Source organism: Herpailurus yagouaroundi, unplaced genomic scaffold (assembly GCF_014898765.1).
Source record: "Herpailurus yagouaroundi ecotype Mexico unplaced genomic scaffold, PumYag 184, whole genome shotgun sequence".
In the NCBI taxonomy this organism is placed as follows: Eukaryota; Metazoa; Chordata; class Mammalia; order Carnivora; family Felidae; genus Herpailurus; species Herpailurus yagouaroundi.
The window spans coordinates 24,135,474-24,154,898 of NW_024412415.1; the positions used below are offsets into that span (position 1 = coordinate 24,135,474).

Sequence of the window (19,425 nt, forward strand, 5' to 3'; positions counted from 1 at the left end):
GTTGAAAAAAAAAATTTTTTTTTTTAAAATTAAAAAATAAAAAAAATAAAAAAAATAAAAAAAACAAAAAAAAAAACATGCATCTATGAATGACTGTGGTTGCGTTCCAGAACTTTACTTACAAAACAGGCAGCTGGCCCAAGGGCTGTAGTTTGCTGAGTTTGCTGATTCTACCTGACAAAATTACGCTGCTTCCTGATAGTGTTAAGAAGATTACAACAATATACTTCCACTCTTCCCCTTGTTATCCTTTGTGCTATTATCATAAATTTTGATTCTTCATATATTATAAATTCATTTTACATTGTTACTATTTTAAATAATCATCTTCTTAAAGAAAGTACTTAAATGATAAAAATGTCCTTTATATTTTACCTATGTATTTACTATTTTAGGCTCTTCACCTCTTTGTATAAATCTGCATTTCCATCTGGTATTCTTTTTCTACCTGAAAAACATCCCTTGACATTTGTTGCAATGTAAATCTCCTAGAAGCAAATTCTCTCAGCTTTTGCCTAAAAAAGATCTTTAGGGGCACCTGAGTGGCTCAGTCGGTTAAGCATCTGACTTTGGTTCAGGTCATGATCTCACGGTCCATGGGTTTGAGCCTCATGTTGGGCTCTGTGCTGAGAGCTCAGAACCTGGAGCCTACCTTCGATTCTGTGTCTCCCTCTCTCTCTGCCTCTCCCCACCTCATGCTCTGTCTCTGTCTCTCAAAAATAATAAACATTAAAATAAATTTTAAGATATTTAATTCGCACTCATTTTTAAATATTATTCTCACAGAATAAAGGATCTTAGTTGGAAAGGTTTCTTTCAACATTTTAAAGATGTCATTCCATATATGTCTTCAGTTTGCAATGTGTGATAAGCAGTCAGCAGTTTTTCTTACAATATTTACTTCCCTGTATGTAAATGTATATTCTTTTCTATGGCTTTTTATTTTTAAGGACTTTATTTTTAAGTAATCTCTACATTCAAAGTGGGGCTCAAGCTCACAATCCCAAGATTGAATGCTCCACCAATGGAGCTAGCCAGGTGCCCCTCTATGGCTGCTTTTCTGATGTTCTCATTTCCAGTAATTTGATTTTTTAATATGTCCTGGTATGATTTTATGTATATCCTGCTCAAGTTTCACCGAGCTTCTTAGGTTATGGGTTAAAATTTTTCTTCATATCTTAAAATTCTGGAAACATTACTCTTTCAAATATTTTTTTCTACTTTCCTTCCTCCTTGGAATCCAATTGTTTTCTTTATTTTCGTTCTTTCCGGTTAGATTTGGATTGTTTCTATTCTTCTACTGTCCCTTATTCAAGTTTACTCATGTTATCTTCTGCAATAACTAATTTGCTCTTAAGTCTCTCCATTAAATTTTCCAATTCAGAAAATGTACTTTTCATAGTTTATAAGTTACATCTGGGTCTTTATTATAATTTCTATTCTCTCCTGTTTGTTTTCATGTTTTTCTGTAACTCTTTGAACATATTAATGATAGTTGTTTTAAAGTCCTTGTGTACTAATGCCTGTAATTTGTGGTTCTGTTTCTGATCACATTTTTATCTTTTTATCATCCAGTAATGTTTTTTGAATGTTAGACATTCAAATGTAACATTACTAGATACTTACATTGCTGAGTATCTGCATTCTGTGTCTTCCTTTAATAAATATTATTGAGTTTTATCTTGACAGGGAGCTAATTTACTTGAAATCACTTTGATCTTTCTCAAGCTTCATTTTTCAGCTTTATAAAGGAAGGCTTGGAGTAGTCTTTACTCTAGGGTAAGGTCAACCTACTCCTAGCATGTTGGGATCTCGACCAAGTGTAATTCCTTACAGTTGTTCAATTTATAGTTTCTCCAGTAGTTTGTCTTTCTCTAGTAGTTGCCTAATAGAATCTCACTCTATGCATCCAACAGATGAGTATTCAGCTAAAACTCAAGGCAACCTCTGTCCATATATCTGGAGCTTTTTCTCAGTGTAATCCTCTCCTCTCAGGTACTCTGCCCTAAGTCCAGATACCTCGCCCTCCCTAAACTTTGACTTGTCTCTTCAACTCAGCAAGACTGCTATGTACTTCTTACTCTTCTTGAGATCCCCTTCCTCTGTGCCATACCTAAAATTTTGCCACCAGCCAAAAACAAAAAAACAAAAAACAAACAAACAAACCCATCAGGGAAATCACAGAGAGGTTTAGAGAGACAATTCTTTCATATATTTTGCAAGTAGTCTAGTTGGAAATCAGTTATTCCATCACAGTTGGAAGTTAAAATCTCTATTCACTTTTTCCACTAAGTTTCAAAGTTTTCATTTAGACATTTAGTACTTTAATATATCTGGAGTTTTATACATGATGTGAGATGGAGAGCTGACTTCATTTTTTTTCAAATGTACATTTTTTTTTTCTGGCTCCAATTATTCACTGGTCTCTACTTTTCCACATTGATTTGAGATTCCACCTCTACTACTTAACAACAAAGTTTCACACGTGTATTGGTCTCTTCCTCAGTATTCAATTTTATTCCTCTGGTCAATTTGTTCATCCTATGCTAATATCACACTCTCAAGTATTATAATCAGTCATAAAATCTTCCAGAGTAAATCCCTCTTTACAGTTTACAATCTTTAGGTGGTCACTACTTCTTCTTAGCCTTTACTTTTCTGTATAACATTCTCAACCCATCGTGTGGTGTGAATAACCCTATTGTAATTTATATTGGACTTGTAGTGAACCTACAAATCAATATGAGGAAAATTGGTATTTTTATAATATGAGGTATTATTTTCCACAAATATGGTATATCTCTCCTTTTATTTAAAATCAATCTTCTTTAACATTTCTTCCAAAGTTCTACAATTTTCCTTATTTAACCCTTATAATCCTTTGTTACACTGCTTCTTTCAATACATGGTATTCTTGATACTATTATTAATGACGTCCTCTCTTTCATTACATTTCTGGTAGTCTACTGCTGATATAAAGAAATGCAACCTACTTTCATATATGAATATTGTATCGAGCCACTGCTAAACTCTTATATTTAGCAATCTATAGTCTTGTCCTCTCTATTCATATCACCAATACCTTAGTACAGGCCACTATTGTCAACTGAAACAACTTCTAATTAGTCTCCTAGTCTCTAGGTTTGCACTCCACCCTGGAGTTAAAAATTCTTTTTTTTTTTTTTAACTTATTTATTTTAAGTAATGTCTATATCCAACAAGGGGCTCAAACTCATGACCCTGAGATCAAGAGTCACATGCTCTTTTACTGTCTTCTGAGTCAGCTGGGCGCCCCTGGAGTTAAAAATTTTTACTGGTCTTGTTATCTCTCCTTTGCATACACTACTCCTCCTGTCTTCCTATCTCTTTGCAGCCAACCTAACTTCTCCTTATTCTTTTAGTTTCTGATTGCTGTCCTCAAATACTTCCTAGGCTAAATTAACTATTCCTTTTATGCTTAATCCTCCTCTATCTCTTATCATTCTCAATTGTTTCTGTCTCCAATTAAACTACAGTTGATCCCTGAACAAACCCTTCAGAGATCTGAACTGTGTGAGTCCATTTATATGTGGATTTTTTTTCCATACATAAACTACAGTACTGTCAATGTATTTTCCTTCCAATTTTCTTAATAACATTTTTTAATCTAGCTTACTTTACTGTAATAATACACTATATGATCATATAACATACAAAATCCATTAATCAACTATTTGTGTTATCAGTAAGGTATCCAGTCAATAGTAGGCTATTAGTAGTTTTGGGGGAGTCAAAAGTTACACGTGGATTTTCAACTGCATGAGGGTCGGCACCCCTACCTACCATGTTGTTCAAGGGTCAAGTTGTATTAACTTTTTGAGAACAAGCTTGTATCTTCATTTCCACATACTCCCAGAACCTACCAGTCTTTAACATGTTAGAAGATTGATACATAACTGTTCAACAAATGCAAAAATAAAATCTCACTTGTATTTGAAAGATTCCCTGAAATAGAATTGTTTGTCCCACTCTGCAGATGAAGAAATGCACAAATCTGCATTTGTGACTCAAGAAACTCAAGCAACATTACTCTATCTTACTACTTATAGAAGGATGACAAAATACATAATAAATGTTTACCATAAATATAATTTTTTCATTTAAATTTGTGTTTTGAATAACTATTTTTAAGAAGGTCAAAAAAAGAGTTTAAAAAAAAAACACAATAGTCACTGGGGCGCCTGGGTGGCTCAGTCAGTTAAGCGACCAGCTCAGGTCATGATCTTAAGATTTGTGGGTTCAAGCCCCGCGTCAAGTTCTGTACTGACAGCTCAGAGCCTGGAGCCTGCTTTGAATTCTGTGTCTCCCTCTCTCTCTGCCTCTCCCCAACTCTGTCTCTCTCTTTCAAAAATAAATAAACATTAAAAGAATTTTAAAGAAGTTTTAACTTATAATCATCATCATCATCATCATCATCATCATCATCATCTCTCCACAGAGGCATAAATCTTTCAGAAATTCCAGAACATATGTTTTTTTAATGCAGGAACACATGCCGAAGACCATTTCCATTTCTTAAATGCAAGCTAGTATTAAAATCCTTACCTGTGTTACTTCCTCTACACCAGTCATCTGGTACTTCCTCATCCTTTCAAATACTGAATGATCTGCACAGCCCCCCTGTGGACCATATTTATGGGGATAGTCTACAACACAAAGAAGCAATGTCATTACTATCACATGCTTGATATTACTAATTACCTGATAAATGAAAAACAATGTCACAATTCATGAAAGCCACCAATGCTTGTTGAGCATTCTCATTTTAAAACCTGGCAGGTTTGTAAGTTTTCCCTCAATAAAATATCACTGGTCTCTAGATTTTTGTCATATAGATGATTTGTGAATTCTAAAAAAGAACAATAATATTCTTTATTCTAGGTTTAATTTTCCCAACCTTTCCTGCTTCAGATATATAAAGTATGTTAATACTGAAATTTACTTCATTTTGTAATTTATAACATTCCCTCCACATTAAATTTCATATGCTGCACATGTACACCTCAAGCTGAACTACAGTTAGACTAATATAATATTCTACTGGCTTGAATTCCTTCAATGAATACCAACTGGACTCAAGGAAAAGTGATTTAGGAACATGCTCCATGGCATAGTAAAAGCAGACTGAGTTTAAATTTCTTCCATGTGTAATTCAAGTGAATGCTACTAGCAAGGAACAATTTTATCATCATTTGTTTTCCCTTTATAATTAAGCAGTGATTATTTTTAACCGAATTGGTTCTATTTCCAGATAGCTGTTCCATTTTAGTTTAGTCTTTTAAAAGTTTATTCCATTCTCTCAAATTTCATGTACTTCTCCCTTATTAGGGTTCTCCATATTCATGAACATATTTCATAATTTAATCAAGTTACCATAATTAAGAGAACTGTCAAAATAAAAATACCAAGACATGGGTGAGAGGGGAAGCACTGAAAAGTCCTTAAGTAGTTTAAGACATAATACACAGAACTATAATTAGAAACACTGCAGGCAGTTTCTTAAGAAAATCTAGAACCTTGGGGCTCCTGGGTGGCTCAGTTGGTTAAGCCTATGACTCTTGGTTTTGGCTCAGGTCATGACCTCACGGTTTGTGAGATGGAGCCCTGCGACAGGCTCTGCACTGACAGCGTGGAGCCTGCCTGGGATTCTCTCTCTCCCTCTCTACCTGGCCCCTTCCCTCCTCACGTTCATTCTCTCAAAATAAATAAACTTTTTAAAAAAGAAAAAAAAAATCTAGAACCTATAGTGGATACTAGTGGCCTGTTTCTTTGGAAATAGTAATAATTTTATTTCAAATTTATTTAAATTCTAGTTAACATATAGTGTAATACTGGTTTCAGGAGCAGAATTAAGCAATTCACCACTTACATATAACACCCAGTGCTCATCATAATACAATACAAAATTTATTTATTTATTTATTTTTAATTTTTTTTTGACATTTATTCATTTCTGAAAGAGATAGAGCATGAGTGGGGGAGGGGCAGAGAGAGAGAGGGAGACACAGAATCCAAAGCAGGCTCTAGGCTCCGAGCTATCAGCACAGAGCCCGACACAGGGCTCGAACTCACCAACTGTGAGATCATGACCTGAGCCAAAGTCGGACTCTCAACCAACTGAGCCACCCAGGTGCCCCAATACAATACAAATTTAAACTGGCAGTTAAGAAGTAGTGGTATGGACAACCTACATTTACTGGTATTAATAACTCTGACTTAAACTTTAAATTAGTTTTTTATTAGAGGTCAAGACTGCAAAAGCTGTAAAATTCTAATCAATAAATGTGAGATGATAGACTTAAAAAGGTACCACTTTATAACCTCACATGTATAAAGTGACTTAGGTAAGGATCATCGATGGATACTAAAACCACTAGGTGAAAGATATGAGGTAACAGGATATTCATGGTCACTGAGTGTATCACCCCATAAATTACTTACTAATTATAAAGGAAAAAGATAACTTCACACTAAAGATGTGGTAATGATCACTTCATTTACCAGGTAATGAAGCGAAGCACTACCAGTAGTAGAAAGATATGTGCATCTTGACGCAATGCAATAAGGAATGCCCAGCTTTCCCTCTACAGTATTCTTGACAAAATATGCTCATTGAATCTAATCATGAATAAACAATCAAACACACACCAAAATGCAGAATATCCTAAGTCACGGACCTAGACATGTGAAAATCAGCAATGTCACTTAAAGGGGGAAAAAAAAACAGAAAAAGTTGAGAACTAAGGGTGGGGAGCCTGGCAATAGAGACACTAAAAAAGACATAATAAACAAATGTCAAAAAGGTATTTTTAGTACAACTGAAAAAATGTTATTCTAGGCTGTACAGTATATGGTATTATTGAATTAATGTTAAAATTTTTAGGGGTGAAACACTACTAGCAATTTAGGAAAATGTACATATGTGTTTTAGGGGATGAATTTACATTTGAAATTTTCAAAATAAAATTAGGACTAAAAGACTGCAATATTGTTGGAACAAACTTAAATGATTTCAAAGTGGAAAACACACAACTGAAGTGCTAAATGAGAAAAAAATTAATACATTTATTATTTTACCATTTCAAAGTTTGGCTGTGGGAAAATACAATATCATCCAACATGTATCTAATAAGAATCTACCACAAAGGCTGAAAAGTTTTTCAATATGAATATGCCCAGATTTTTAATTCTCACCTTTTAGAATATTTGGGGTTATTATCACCACAATACCATCTTCTGATACTATAATTTTAACCTGAAAATATCCCAATAAGCCTTGCCCAGATTCTTAATGGAATCTAACTTGCCTGAACCACCACGTGAAGAAGTTCCTCCATACCAAGAACACTCATTTTAATAAATAAGGAAAAATTATACAGGCATACTCATAGACAAGTTTATACACATACTTAAACACCTTTTGCAGTTAACAGAATTTAGATCCCTTGAAATTTTGCTCCTTACTTTAATTTTTATTAAAAAGCCAGGTTCAGAGTTTGATATTATTTATAAATCCATAATTTTGTACTATTTTATTTTACTCCCATGCTAGGACAGTCCAGTCTCTAGTAACGAAGAATGTGGACTGATTCTTTGGCTTAGTTTTCCCTGAACTCCTGGCTAAGGAAATGGTTTATCTAAGATAACAATGTGTATAAGGAGGAACCCCTCTGCTGATGACTGTGGCAGCAACTAGGCAGATAAGTAAAAACTGTACTCAGAATTACTGATACACAAAATATTTTGCCATATAAAATGGATGAAACTATACATTTTCAAAAGTTTAGTTTCTGTTCCAATGTGATAAGCAACTAAATTTATGATTCAATTAGTACATTATGTTTTTATTTTTCCATTAATGGGTCAGTGTGTGGTGCCCTAATTTAGATTTGTTTATTAAGTCAGTATTTAAGTTAATAAGAATCTATTTCACCACTTACTTAGGCTAATTAAATTCAATGAAATAAATATATATTTACCATCTGATGAAATTCTTATAGTTGAATTAAACATCTCCCAAAACATACACAAAAAAGAGCTATTGTGACCTCTGAAACTAATACAACTGTGCATGTTAACTGTATTTTCTTTAAAATTAAAAACTTAAAAAAAAGAACTATTTTAAACTATAGTTCTGATTTATCATATTTCTTAAAACCATCTTAATAAGTGCCAAATCCAAACTGCTATCTCTCACACAGACATGAGCACAGACACATGAGCATGGAACACTGATGACCCCACTCCCAAATAAAAAACTATTTAACTTAGCCTTTCAAAAAACAAACCCTGTGATTAAATCATTACAATTAATTTTCAAGTGAACTTTCCCTAAATGTCCCTGGTCTCCCCATCCCGCATGCCACGCCACTACTAGAAGAAAAGGAAAGGAAAAGAAAGGGAAAGGGAAATGGAAAGGGAAAGAGTAAAGGAAACAAAAAAGGAAAAAGTAAAAGAAAAGAAAAGAAAAGGAAAGAAATAAGAAAGGAAAAAAGATGGGAGGGGAGGAGAAGGGACAGGAGGAGAGGACAGGAGGCAAGGGAAGGAAAGGGGAGGAGACGGAAGAAAGAAAATGAAGGGAAAGGAAAGAAAGAGGAAAGGGAAGAATGAAAGAAAGAATATGGGGGCAGAGGGACTAATGTGTTTACTAAAATATATAAACTTCCCAAAAACCCTTCATATCAGTATGTCACTTAACCAATAAAAAAGTTTTTAACTATTCAAAATTTTTACGTGAAAAACAATTTTACAGGGCATCTGGTTGAGCGTCCAACTTCGGCTCAGGTTATGACCTCAGGTTCTAGGATTCAAGCCCCACATTGGTTTCATTGCTGTTAGCATAGAGCCTGCTTCAGATCCTCTGTCTCCCCACCTCTGCCCCTCCCTAGCTCAAGCTCTTTCTCTCAGAAAATAAACATTAAAAAAAATAATAAACAATTTTACTCTTGGCTTAGTTTGGCAGCCATTGACCAATAGGTCCTCATTATCCTGTGTTCAAAGGCAGACTGAATTCTCCAGCTCTGTTCCAAGTTAGGTAGGACATATAGCCAAGTTCAAGTTGAAGGAATGTGAGCAGTAGGGAAGTGCACTAGCCAGGATCCTCCATGCTCTTTTCACCTGAATGTCTCCTGGGAGATAACTTGGGAACAGCATGAAATAAAGTACCCCAGATTCTTGGGGCGCCTGGGTGGCTCAGTGGGTTAAGCATCCAACTTCCGCTCAGGTCACGGTCTGTGAGTTCGAGCCCTGCATCTGGGTGACAGCTCAGAGCCTGGAGTCTGCTTCGGATTCTGTGTCTACCTTTCTCTCTGCCTCCTTCCCTTCTCATTTACCCTCTCTTCTCTCTCTCAAAAGTAAACATTTTTTTTTTTTAAAGTATCCCAGATTCCTGAATTACTTATTGAAGAAAAGCTGCCTAATAAGGAATACTCACATTACATTGTCACAGTTTAATGAATTTTTAGTGCATTTTGTCACTGAATATGGGAGCTATTTGGTACTGCAGTTAGCAATGCCTTAATACATGATGAAAACGTTTGTCAAGGAGAACAGAACAATTCATTTGTACCTGCTTTCCAATGGCATTTAGCAATTTTTTCCAATCACCGACAGTACCAAAATAATCTTAGACTAGGATATCAGAAATTCTTTAGCAGTGTTCGTATTTACTGTCATTTTCTGAATGTTTTCATTTATAACTACTTTTCACTTATCCCCAGTCAGAACTCTTGCCAAAAAATCATCATATAGTTAAGTTGAAGACTGATACAGTACAGTAATAATTCTATCTTTTAACTAAAGATAAATCTCATAAATCCTATACTACCCAGATAAAATATTTTACATGCTTAGGGAAATGTACTATTATCACTGTTCAAAGAGTTTTTCAAAATTTACTCAATGCAAGATTTTCAGTTTTAGAAAGCAAAAGAGCTGTGAAGCTTGTTAGCAATGTGGTTATAAGTCCACCACATAATACATATGTCAAAATAACATTTTTGTTATATATAATTTATATATATATAATATATAATTTAGTTCAACTAAAATACTTCAAGATATAAATCACTTGATTAGCTTGATACTATTCACACTTGAGAAATAACAAAAATAATCTGATCATGATAGGAATTGGGATTTACCTCCATTCAAAACACACTAACAAATATATTTTTAATCTGTTTCTACACAGGCAAAAAAGAGCTACCAGAAAGTATTTCTGGAAAAGAGAATTTAAACTTCCAAACATTTGAACCAGTAAATGTGCATGGCATTTAATGTATTATCTTACTGAATTCAGATACAAAACAAAAATGTCCCTGTTTTAAAAAATTTTTTTTTTCAACGTTTATTTATTTTTGGGACAGAGAGAGACAGAGCATGAACGGGCGAGGGGCAGAGAGAGAGGGAGACACAGAATCGGAAACAGGCTCCAGGCTCTGAGCCATCAGCCCAGAGCCCGACGCGGGGCTCGAACTCACGGACCGTGAGATCGTGACCTGGTTGAAGTCGGACGCTTAACCGACTGCGCCACCCAGGCGCCCCAGAAATGTCCCTGTTTTAAAGTGTAACATCATTTTCTTTAATACAATAAGGGAAGCCAAAGAAGAATATACACGTCTGATTTATATAAACCCAGCAGTCCCTATTATATAGTAAACCAATAAAATATAAATACTTTCCAGATATTAATAATACTAGACACATTGACACTCTTGTCATCAATACATTGCCACTGATGCTCGGCATTTGAGCATTAAGATTAAGGTAAACAAGGGTGCCTGGGTGGCTCAGTTGATTAAGCGTCCAAGTTCAGCTCAGGTCATGATCTCGCGGTTTGTGAGTTCAAGCCCCGTGTAGGGCTCTGTGCTGACAGTTCAGAGCCTGGAGCCTGCTTCGGATTCTATGTCTCCCTCTCTCTCTGCCCCTGCCCGGCTCACACTCCATCTCTCTCTCTCAAAAATAAATAAACATTAAAAACAAAAATTTTTAAAGGTTAAGGTAAGCAAACAAGTACTGCCTAAAGGGTATCTCATCTATTTGATAAAATACATAAAGCTAATATATTTACAGACATAAATAAACATACATAGGTGTACCCACACATACATATTTGTGACACTATACATGTAGCTGATGTTAGGGTAGATTTCTTTCTACCATTCCTCCACAGTCAGAAGTCAAACACATATTGGGGCGCCTGGGTGACTCAGTCGGTTAAGTGTCCAACTTTAGCTCACATCATGATCTCGCGGTTCGTGAGTTCAAGCCCCGTATCAGGCTCTGTGCTGACAGCTCAGAGCCTAGAGCCTGCTTTGGATCCTGTGTCTCCCCTCTCTCTGCCCCTCCCCTACTCACACTCTGTCTCTCTCTCAAAAATAAAATAAATATTAAAAATATATATATTTTAAAGAAGTCAAACAAATACTAGTATAATAGCAACCATCTATAGGCTAACATCAGCAGCAGTTGAAAGGAAGCCAGTAGAAACTTAAGAACACAACCATCACCTAGCAGGCCATTATTCCCCAGGGTGAAAGGACGGCCTAAAAGAAGATCACTCAGCCTCATCCCACCTCCAATAAGTTGTACGGCTGGAATCAAGAGACTACCTACGTTTAAGAAAATCACCTCCTCTGGTCCACCACCTGGGAGAGTCAAGAAACTCCTGCAGCACTGTCCAACTCCATCAGGCAGGCTCCAGCAAGAATCAAGGGCGGGACCCAAAAACTCTTCCTGTTTTAGGGAAGACATTCCCCTGCCCCTCATGTCTCTAAACACTCACAACTATCTACCACCTTCTGCCTTGGGACCCTCAAGGACTATTGTCATTGTAACCCAGCTTTTATACTCATGAGACTATACCACCAACTACTCTAACTCATTATAGGTATTTGCTGCCCCCAGGTCACTACTTCCCTTTATTTCCTTATTTTTAGCTCTTAACTCACTGTCACTCTCCAACATCATCCCAACATAATTCTTAGTGATTCCAACATTAATGTTGATGATCCTTCCAGTACACTAACCTTTTCTCCAATGATCTTCTCCTACCTGAAGTTCTCACTTACATAATAATTCTTTTGAACCTGTCATTACTAATAAGTGAAACCCATTTACAGTCTCAACTTGCACATCCTACTTTCTTTCCATGAGCTGTCTTTTCACAACACTCCCTCCAACAATCCTGCAACACCACTAAGAACTTTCCATCTACCAATGTTACCACCTTGCTCACTATCTATCAATGAATATTCTTTCTTCTGTTTATTCAGCTTAAATCCAAGTCGATTATTATCATAATTACTTCACCGCATTGGCTTAAAACTTCCTTTCCCTTCCCAATCCCAACTCTCAACCAAATCCTGTTTAAAATGAACTTTCTACCTACACCCCTGCAAATGAATAGGCCTAGAAAAAACTGGTAACTATGACTATTCTCACTCAAAAATAATAATCTGTAACTCCTAGCAGCTCCTTTGTGCTACCTGGCATGGATACTTTATTTCCAGAGTCCATTCTCAATCTTATTTACCCAGTTAACTGTAGGCACTCACTGCTTTACCACATGAACAGCAGCAATAAAACTGATCGTGCCAGCTGAAACTATGCAAACTATGATCTTAATATCAATGGGGAAAATTATAATTGTTCCCAGGCTTTAAAATATTTAAATACTAAAATACTAATACCTTTTTACTAAATATAGTAAAACTCTCAATACTAAAACTCCTATTATTTATAAATCTATAGGACAATGAAAATAATAAAACTATTATTTAGTACACCATACTTTAAAACATTAGAAACATGAAGAATTAGATCTAAAGAAAAATATAGTGTTTTATTTCTTTATAAATTGTATTTTATATATCATCAACTAGAGATATACTTTTTTGAAAGTTGGATATTTAGGGTAAAAAATATATTTCCAAAGCAACAAAACAATATTTACATATGCTTCAAATCCTGTCAGCACAAAACTGCCCCAAAAGAAAAAAAAAAAAGGAATCAAGTGTAGAATTTTCCCTACATACTTTCAAAACTTCTAAAAGACCCTATTTTCCCTGGTCACCACATTAACTATGAAAATGGACAATGACATTTTCCCTCTAAAATTACTGACAATATAATTCCCATTTCTAGAAAAAGCCTTTGTTCAACTAATGAATAAGCCCTCATTGTGATGCTAAATCATAGGATGCACTGTAGTTCCCCTGAAAAGGCCAAACAGCATATTCTTTCACAAAGAATGAATCATTGGTGTAGAATATTCAGCCTATTTAAAACAAAGATCAGCTTTAAATCTATTGCCTTTCTTCCAGTTCTTTTGCATGCCAAACTCTTGCTTTTGTTTTGCTGTAGGAGGGACAAATATAAATAATACATATATTGTGATACTACCTCAAGCAGGAAACAGTTCCAGTTAACTCTCAATCATCCACTCCAGGAAGAGGGAAATATTTACTGTTCAGATTCTCTGTCCAACAGAACTGGTACATAAAACACCCACTGCTTACTGCATCTTAACTAGAGTAGACCTTGCATCCTCACTATTCCCAGTAAGGCTTCCCCCCACCTCACTGTGACTGACAGGTTAGAATTTTGACTGCAGGGATGCCTCAGTCGGTTAGGCCTCAGACACTTGGTTTCAGCTCAGGTCATGATCATAGTTAGTGAGATCAAGTCCCACATGATCGCTGATAGCACGGAGTCTGCTTGGGATTCTCTCTGTCCCTCTCGCTCTGTCCCTCCCCTGCACATGTGCTGGTGTGTGAGGACATGCATTCTCTCTCTCTCTCTCAAAATAAATAAACTTTAAAAGAAAAAAAAAAAAGAAATGTGACTGCAAAACCAAGGTCTTGCCTATGAGATGACTCTAACAGTCAAAATATTTGGTGTAATCTCTCCATTAACATGCTATAAATTACCAAATCCAATGAAATAATCTAATTTTTATTAATTGAGTTTAAAACAGATGGACTCCACAGACAGACAATGAACAAAAAGCTGTTTTGTTAATATCTGGAGGGTAGGTGGGTAGGGTTCTTGCCCACAAAAATGCCATTTATTCCTAAAGTTGCCAAAAACCAACAAGGATTCACTGACGGGGAGTAAAAAGGGAAAGTAGGCTATTATTTTATTGTTTTATTTTATTTTTATTTTATTTTATAATTTTATTTTATTTTAGAACAGAGGAGGAGTTTGGAGGAATAAAGGAATAGCTAGGACACACCCCAAATGTCCTTTCTTCTAACTCCAGGGGATAGGAGTCCCTTTCTCCCAAACACCCTGTCCCCATTCTCCACATCCAGTTTCTATTTGGGGAGGGTGGGGACAGCATGGGAAGAAAGGCATAGTATGACTGTCCCTGGGAAGAAGAGAAAGCTGAAGATGGTCCCCTTTTCCACATATACTCACAATACTCATCTCCCAGGAAACAGAGATGGGAAGCTGAGACAAGCATGTCCTTCCCCATCCCTGGTTTTTAAGAAGAAAGGGTTAGTGTTGGGAGCCAAGCAGATCATGGGCATCAGGTCAGTAGGAGAACTGTTGCTCTATTATTCTGATCAATTATAAAGAGAATCACTAGACTCTAAGGTGCATTAGGATAAGACCCTCTGTGTCCATAGGATCTCAAACTATCTTATACAAATTAGGCACTCAAATAATGTTAATAAATAATCATGTGTCAACCACACTCAAATTTTTAAAATAATTAATCATTAAACCTGTAAAACTTACAACTGAAACATGTATTGAAAACCTGTAACATACTGAATCAACATGACCATTATTTCCATTTATTCAGTCTGGGATAGAGAAAATGGGTGAGTCCAGGCCAAGGAAGATGCCAGTTTCATTTCTTTTCTGAAGTCCCTGAGCTGTGGTAGCTAAAAACAAATATTATCAGCCAGAGTAATAGCTACCTTTCTCCTGTCTTCAGAGATTCTTTTCTCTAACAGCCAAAAGTCTACCCTATGTTCAAGGTTCAAGTCAAATGCCATCTCCCCTAAGAAGTATTCCTAAGGATCCCTAAGGCTCCCTCAGTGTGCACTACCCTCAGTACTCTGATGACATTTTGCTTAAGCATTTATCACATTCTGACAATATTACTGACTGGAAATTCCCCTGAAGGATTTTCTTTTGAAGTCTTAATCCTTCCTATACATTCACAAATCAATAAACATTTGTTGAATTTAATTTTTCAGTCAGCAGCTGGTTTCCATTCCTCTTCAAAGGTCATCCATTAACCAAACACCTATAAACTGCTGACTCCAATAACCTCCTTTTGGCCTTCATTCCATCCGCAATAACTAGGAACTGTCTGCAACTTAAAACTGTTTCTACATGAAGGTGTGCTCTAAATCCCTAACTACTTTACAGATTCACATAAAATAGAACCTGTTCAAAATTAGGGCGTGTATGCACACAAATTTCCTAATTGTATGTCAGTGTTATTTTTCATTGCATCAATTTCTTTACAAAATAAGTAATGAGAAAAAAAAAAAAACTATTAAGTTACCAAACATCAGCAATACAAGAATAAATAGACACAGAGTACACATCCTCAAAGAACTTACAGTCTAGCTGGGATATTAGACATATATAAACAAGAATCCATTTATATTCACCAAGTGTTAAGTGTTGCCACAATTATCCACAGTTCATAAACAGTTAAATATTGGTTGAATTTAATTACTCATCCAGTCAACAGCTGTCTTCCTTCCATGCCTCTTCTCAGAGGTCAATCATATGGACCACTGACCTGTAAACTGCTGGATTCAAAACAGAGCAACAACTCACCGATACATAAATGGCAGTAAAGAGAGGACACCCAGAACTGACGGGCCAGAAAAGACTTCTAGAAATATTATTTCTGAACTGCATTTAGAAGGATGAGTGTTGGTTTGGGGGAAAAAGAATCTATAAGATCAGTGTTTCTTCTGCTCTCTTGCTTCCACAAGGTTCATCTTAAGTTTCCAAAATGTCTCCTTTCTAGAGCTCAGGTAACGACCAAGGCATTTAAAAGTCCTTAGTATATATTTCATCCTCTTGTCTTTTTTCAAATTTATCATATGTAGAATGATGTTTAATCAATCAGTAGTTGATGGGCTACTATCAAAAGCTTTAGAGTTTTTATTTTTAATAACCCAAAACTAGAAACAACCCAAATGTCCATTGACAGGTGAATGCATAAACATCCATACAATGAAATACTACTCATCAATAAAAAGTAATGCACTATTAATATACACAAAAACATAGATGAATCTCAAAAAAATTGTGCTAAATTAAAGAAGTCAGATTTTTTTTTAAGAGTACATAATACAGGAGCACCTGGGTGGCCCAGCCAGGTAAGCATCTGACTCCTGAGTTTGGCTCAGGTCATGACTTCGTGGTTCATGACTTCAAGCCCCATGTCGGGCTCTGTGCAGAGATCCTGCTTGAGATCCTCTCTCTCCCTCTCCCTCTGTCCCTCCCCCACTCATGAGCATGTGCTTTCTCTCTCTCTCTCTCTCTCTCTCTCTCAAAAGTAAATAAACTTAAAAAGAAAAGAGTACATAATATAAAATCACATTTACATAAAATTCTACAAAATGAAAACTAGCCTGCAGTTTAGTGCCTGAGGAAAAAAGGGTTGAGAAGAGAAGGACTACACTGAGTAGGAGGAAGATTTTGGGGGGAAATGGATACATACACTATCTTGACTATGGTGATAGTTTCCCAGATGTACACAAATGCCAAAAAACTATCAAATAGGATACATTACATATAAGCAGTTTTGAAGATAATGTATACCACAGCAATGTTTAATAGTCAAAAGGGGGGAAGAATTTAAATGTCCATGTAGTTGATGGGTTGCTAAACAATACATTCACCAATGAAACAACAGAATATTACACAACCGTTTGAAAGAAAAATGTTAATGGCAGTAGACACACTTCTACTTCATTTACAGGCAAAAAATGTAATTTTTATATAGTCATTTGATAATCAGCAAAATCAAAAATATTTCCAGCTCTACAGAAAAAGTAGTTAGATATCATCCAATTTTAGAAGAGATAAGGGATATTAAAGATCTGGTCTAATGCCCTCATTTTATACATAGAAACTGAGACCTATTTACTTGCATAAAAAAAGTAAGACCTTCCCATAAGGTCACAAAGCTATTCTAGTGCATCATCTTGATTTCCCTTCTACTCCACTCTCATACACACGGCATACCTCAGTTCTCTGACACATTACCTCTTGTGCTTTCTCCCTACCATGTCTGTCACTAACTTGTATGATCCTGACCAAATGAATTAAACCCTGAAACCGTTTTAACTAGTTGATCTACAAGGCCACCTTTAAATCCACATTCTAACACTCCCTAAGCTGCTGAACCAAAAACAGCGACATCAATGAATTCTTAGTGTAATGTCTGAATATAAATAGGCAAGAAAGCAAGACTGCTTATGCAGATTATCTAATTTACAAATTTACAAGCCATGAACAAGGGATTAAGTGGTACTCTGACCCTTGTCATAACTGTTCACACTTCTATGTACTAGAAGAAAGTGCTTTTTACTACTAAGTACAGAATTGAACAAGTGTGAATTTAAGATGATAAATACATGTGGTTATCACCACCACATCTGAGTATCAAAGCGACTGGAGAAGTTATTAAATATTTTCACTGAAAACTGTGCCTATGTTCTTGTACCACCTCAGAAGCCATTCCCTAAGGTTCTCCAGAACAGCAATATCATTCTCCATGGTGGCTTCATAGATTTATGCCAACAGGTGCAAAAACAGTATTAAAAGAAGAGTAACCAAATTCTCATCAGAATGCCTACCCAAAGTTGGTATACCCAAAGGTGGTATACCTCACAGGTCATTTGCTTCTGCTGAGAATAACACACACACACACACACACACACACACACACACACACACACGGACACACGGACACACGGACACTAAGGTCACTCAAGCATGTACACAGTGATCTAAACAATCACACAGTAATTAAGTTGTGAAAATAAATTATTAGGACTTAAGAAAATTCTATGTAAATAATAACATACATTAAAGGAAAATCTTTCCCTTTTTTTTTTTTTAATTATTATTTTTTTTTAACATTTATTTATTTTTGAGAGAGAGAGAGACAGAGCATGAACGGGGGAGGGGCAGAGAGAGAGGGAGACACAGAACCGGAAGCAGGCTCCAGGCTCTGAGCCATCAGCCCAGAGCCCGACACGGGGCTCAAACTCACGGACCGCGAGATCGTGACCTGAGCTGAAGTCGGATGTTTAACCGACTGAGCCACCCAGGCGCCCCAATCTTTCCCTTTTAATTAGTCATAAAGTAGAATATCCTTTGCTAAATATATTGAGGAGAGAATCTGGCTTATAACCACAAAAGATGCAAATGTGTCATTTTAGAGAGGCTTACAGATTTCAGAAAAGCCCCAGAAATCCTTGGAGTAATGTTAGAATTGACAGTTTTTTCCCTTGAGTGAAGCAGAAAAGCACACGGTTAAGAATACAAGATCCATAATAAAGTGACATGTTTTCTAAGCCTTCAGTTTCTTCATATATAAAGTTGTGGAGAGGGGACTATGTGTGCCTATTATACTTGATAGTGTAATTATGAGGATTAAATGAAATAATGCAAGCAAAAAACTTTATATAGCACCAGGCATACATTAAACAGTAATAACTGTTCTTACTACTATTATTAGTACTATAACCTTAATTATTCTACTCAGAAAGGTTAAAGACTCAATTAAAAAGGAAGGGCACCTGGGTGGCTCACTCTGTTAAGGGTCAGACTTCCGCTCAGGTCATGATCTCACAGTTTGTGGGTTCGAGCCCATGTTGGGCTCTGTGCTGACAGCTCACAGCCTGGTTCAGATTCTGTGTCTCCCTCTCTCTCTCTTTCTCTCTGCCCCTCCCCTTTCATTTTCTCTTTCTGTCTCAAAAAATAAATAAACATTAAAAAAAGAGAGCCAATTAAAAGTGAATGATCTGTCCTGTAGAAAAGGAGTAAGCTAACTACAGGCTGCTGCACACCTGAGTCCTTTGGTTTGGCATGCAAGCTAAGGAAAGTTTTTACATTTTTAAATGGTTGAAAACATTCGAACAAAATCACTCTTGACATTACTATTTGTAAGCTCTAATCCCACTATTGGTATATAAGAAGAAGAATGTGAAAAGGCATGAACATATATTTTAATTGGATAAATAAAAAATAAGAGCTGAAACCAAGGGTAAAGTTAAATGCCAAAAAAGAATAGAAAACTCAGTCACATCCAATTTCACTGATCCTACAAGCTAACTCATTATCTTTGGGGAAAAAGAAAGGTTGACATAAAGGAAGATATTTGGAAGTTACTGT

General features: G+C 36.0%; 1 protein-coding gene across 3 annotated transcripts in view; it reads right to left on the reverse strand.

Annotated features, from left to right (window-relative positions):
* ADAM10 (ADAM metallopeptidase domain 10) overlaps window positions 1–19,425 on the reverse strand; it is a 136,622-nt gene that overhangs the window by 54,742 nt on the left and 62,455 nt on the right. For all 3 annotated transcript variants that reach the window (XM_040492819.1, XM_040492820.1, XM_040492821.1), the window contains exon 5: window positions 4,585–4,685. In XM_040492819.1, the coding sequence (XP_040348753.1) occupies window positions 4,585–4,685 (101 nt within the window). The remainder of the gene's footprint in view (window positions 1–4,584; window positions 4,686–19,425) is intronic.